Source organism: Marmota marmota, unplaced genomic scaffold, assembly GCF_001458135.2.
Source record: "Marmota marmota marmota unplaced genomic scaffold, marMar, whole genome shotgun sequence".
Classification (NCBI taxonomy): Eukaryota; Metazoa; Chordata; class Mammalia; order Rodentia; family Sciuridae; genus Marmota; species Marmota marmota.
In genome coordinates this window covers 227,075-228,565 of record NW_025999871.1, presented here as the reverse complement: position 1 = coordinate 228,565, position 1,491 = coordinate 227,075, and the positions used below count along the sequence as shown (strand labels likewise).

Sequence of the window (1,491 nt, the reverse complement as noted above, 5' to 3'; positions counted from 1 at the left end):
TTTTTTTCTCTCTTTCTTTTTTTTTTTTTTTTTTGCTATCTGGTCATGAGTTGAGCAGTTTTCTCTCCTACATGCTCCTGGTCATTGTCATCCAGCTCCCCTACTGAAGCTGGATCATGCCATTCTGTGCTGCCCCCTGACTTCTGGAAGCCGCTTCAGCCAGAGGGGAGGGGTTTAAAACAATGGGAGGAGGTGCAATGATGACTGACACCTCTTTGAGCTTTTCTGATTAGATGCAGCAATCAGCAATCAGAGCACAGATCTCTAATACAAAAGACAGGTGCTTCATGCCATTAGAGGACAGTGTCTTTCATGCCCATCAGGGCTCCCACACACTGTTGCAAGCTGTCCCAGGAACTTGCGCACAGCTGTCTGCCAGTGGTTGAGAGACGGCAGTGGGGAGCTTTTCTGGCCATATACCCCAGCTTTAGGCCCAAAGTGTGTCACAGGGTGCAGGGGTCGGAGGGAGCTCCTGGCGATGACCTAGAGACTTCCATCCTCAGAAACCCCCGGCCTGGGTTTCACCAAGAGGAACCAGGTGACTACAGCGGGGCGTGGCCTCTGAAGGGAAGAAGATGGCACGTGTGGGTTTTGGGGGCGAGTCATTTCCGTCGCATAGTGAAGGCAGAGCGGAGAAGTGTTTCTCTCCTGGGTCTGGTGGGGAATCTGTGGCTGCGTGACAGGGAGGCGGAGGCAAGCTGCAATCAGCCAATATCAAGAAATACTTCTGAATGAAAGAAGTAATGAAGATTTATCGCCCAGGTCCCGAGAGCGGCTGATGGAGTCAGGGTCACTCCGCGTGAATTGGGCTGGCGACCAGAAGACCACACAGACACAGAAATGCCTTTTTCTGGGGTCAGGGATGTCTCTGCGTCTTCAGGCATCAGCTCCTACGCTGGAGGGCAAGGGGAGCGACGGAGACAAGAGAGCGAGGGCACCTTGAACCCCTGTTTTTATTAGGGGAAGACATTTGATAGAATCTTCTACCCCAAAAAGGCAAGGGATTGTGTTACAACAAACAGCGGGGTGTAGCCCAGTCTTATTGGGTGACGCCCAATCCCGGAGCTGCACTCCCTTGCCCAGCGAAGTCCTGCGTGCGATGCCAGTTCCACACTCCCATTACTCAAGGCTAAGGGGCCTGCTCAGCTCCTGTTCAGGGCAGCCCCGCACAAAGATTAGATTAAATGTTTATTCAAAGTGACAGATGAGGAAAGTCTCCTGTTCCCCCACACACGGAAAATATGGGAATTCAAGGAATAATTCTTAAAGATAGTGCCCAGAAAGTGCACACGCATGCACACATGCACTCACATTCTCATTCTGTACATTGCTAGAATTACCATGATTAAAAGATGCAGTAGCACTTTGCCATGGCTTGAGTGACTTCTAGCCAGTCTCAGATATGCACATTATTCAAGGGAGAAGTTGAAATGTGATTTTTTTTTTTGGTAATGTAGTTTTACTTTTTATCACAATGAAGTTAGTTTTTAC

General features: G+C 49.5%; 1 protein-coding gene across 1 annotated transcript in view; it reads left to right on the top strand.

Annotated features, from left to right (window-relative positions):
- The window catches only part of LOC125611125 (nuclear envelope pore membrane protein POM 121-like), a 5,651-nt gene extending 4,708 nt beyond the window's left edge, over nt 1-943 (top strand). Inside the window, exon 3 of the mRNA XM_048785040.1 lies at nt 684-943. Coding sequence (XP_048640997.1) covers nt 684-943 — 260 coding nt within the window. The remainder of the gene's footprint in view (nt 1-683) is intronic.
- Nucleotides 944-1,491: the final 548 nt, after the last annotated feature.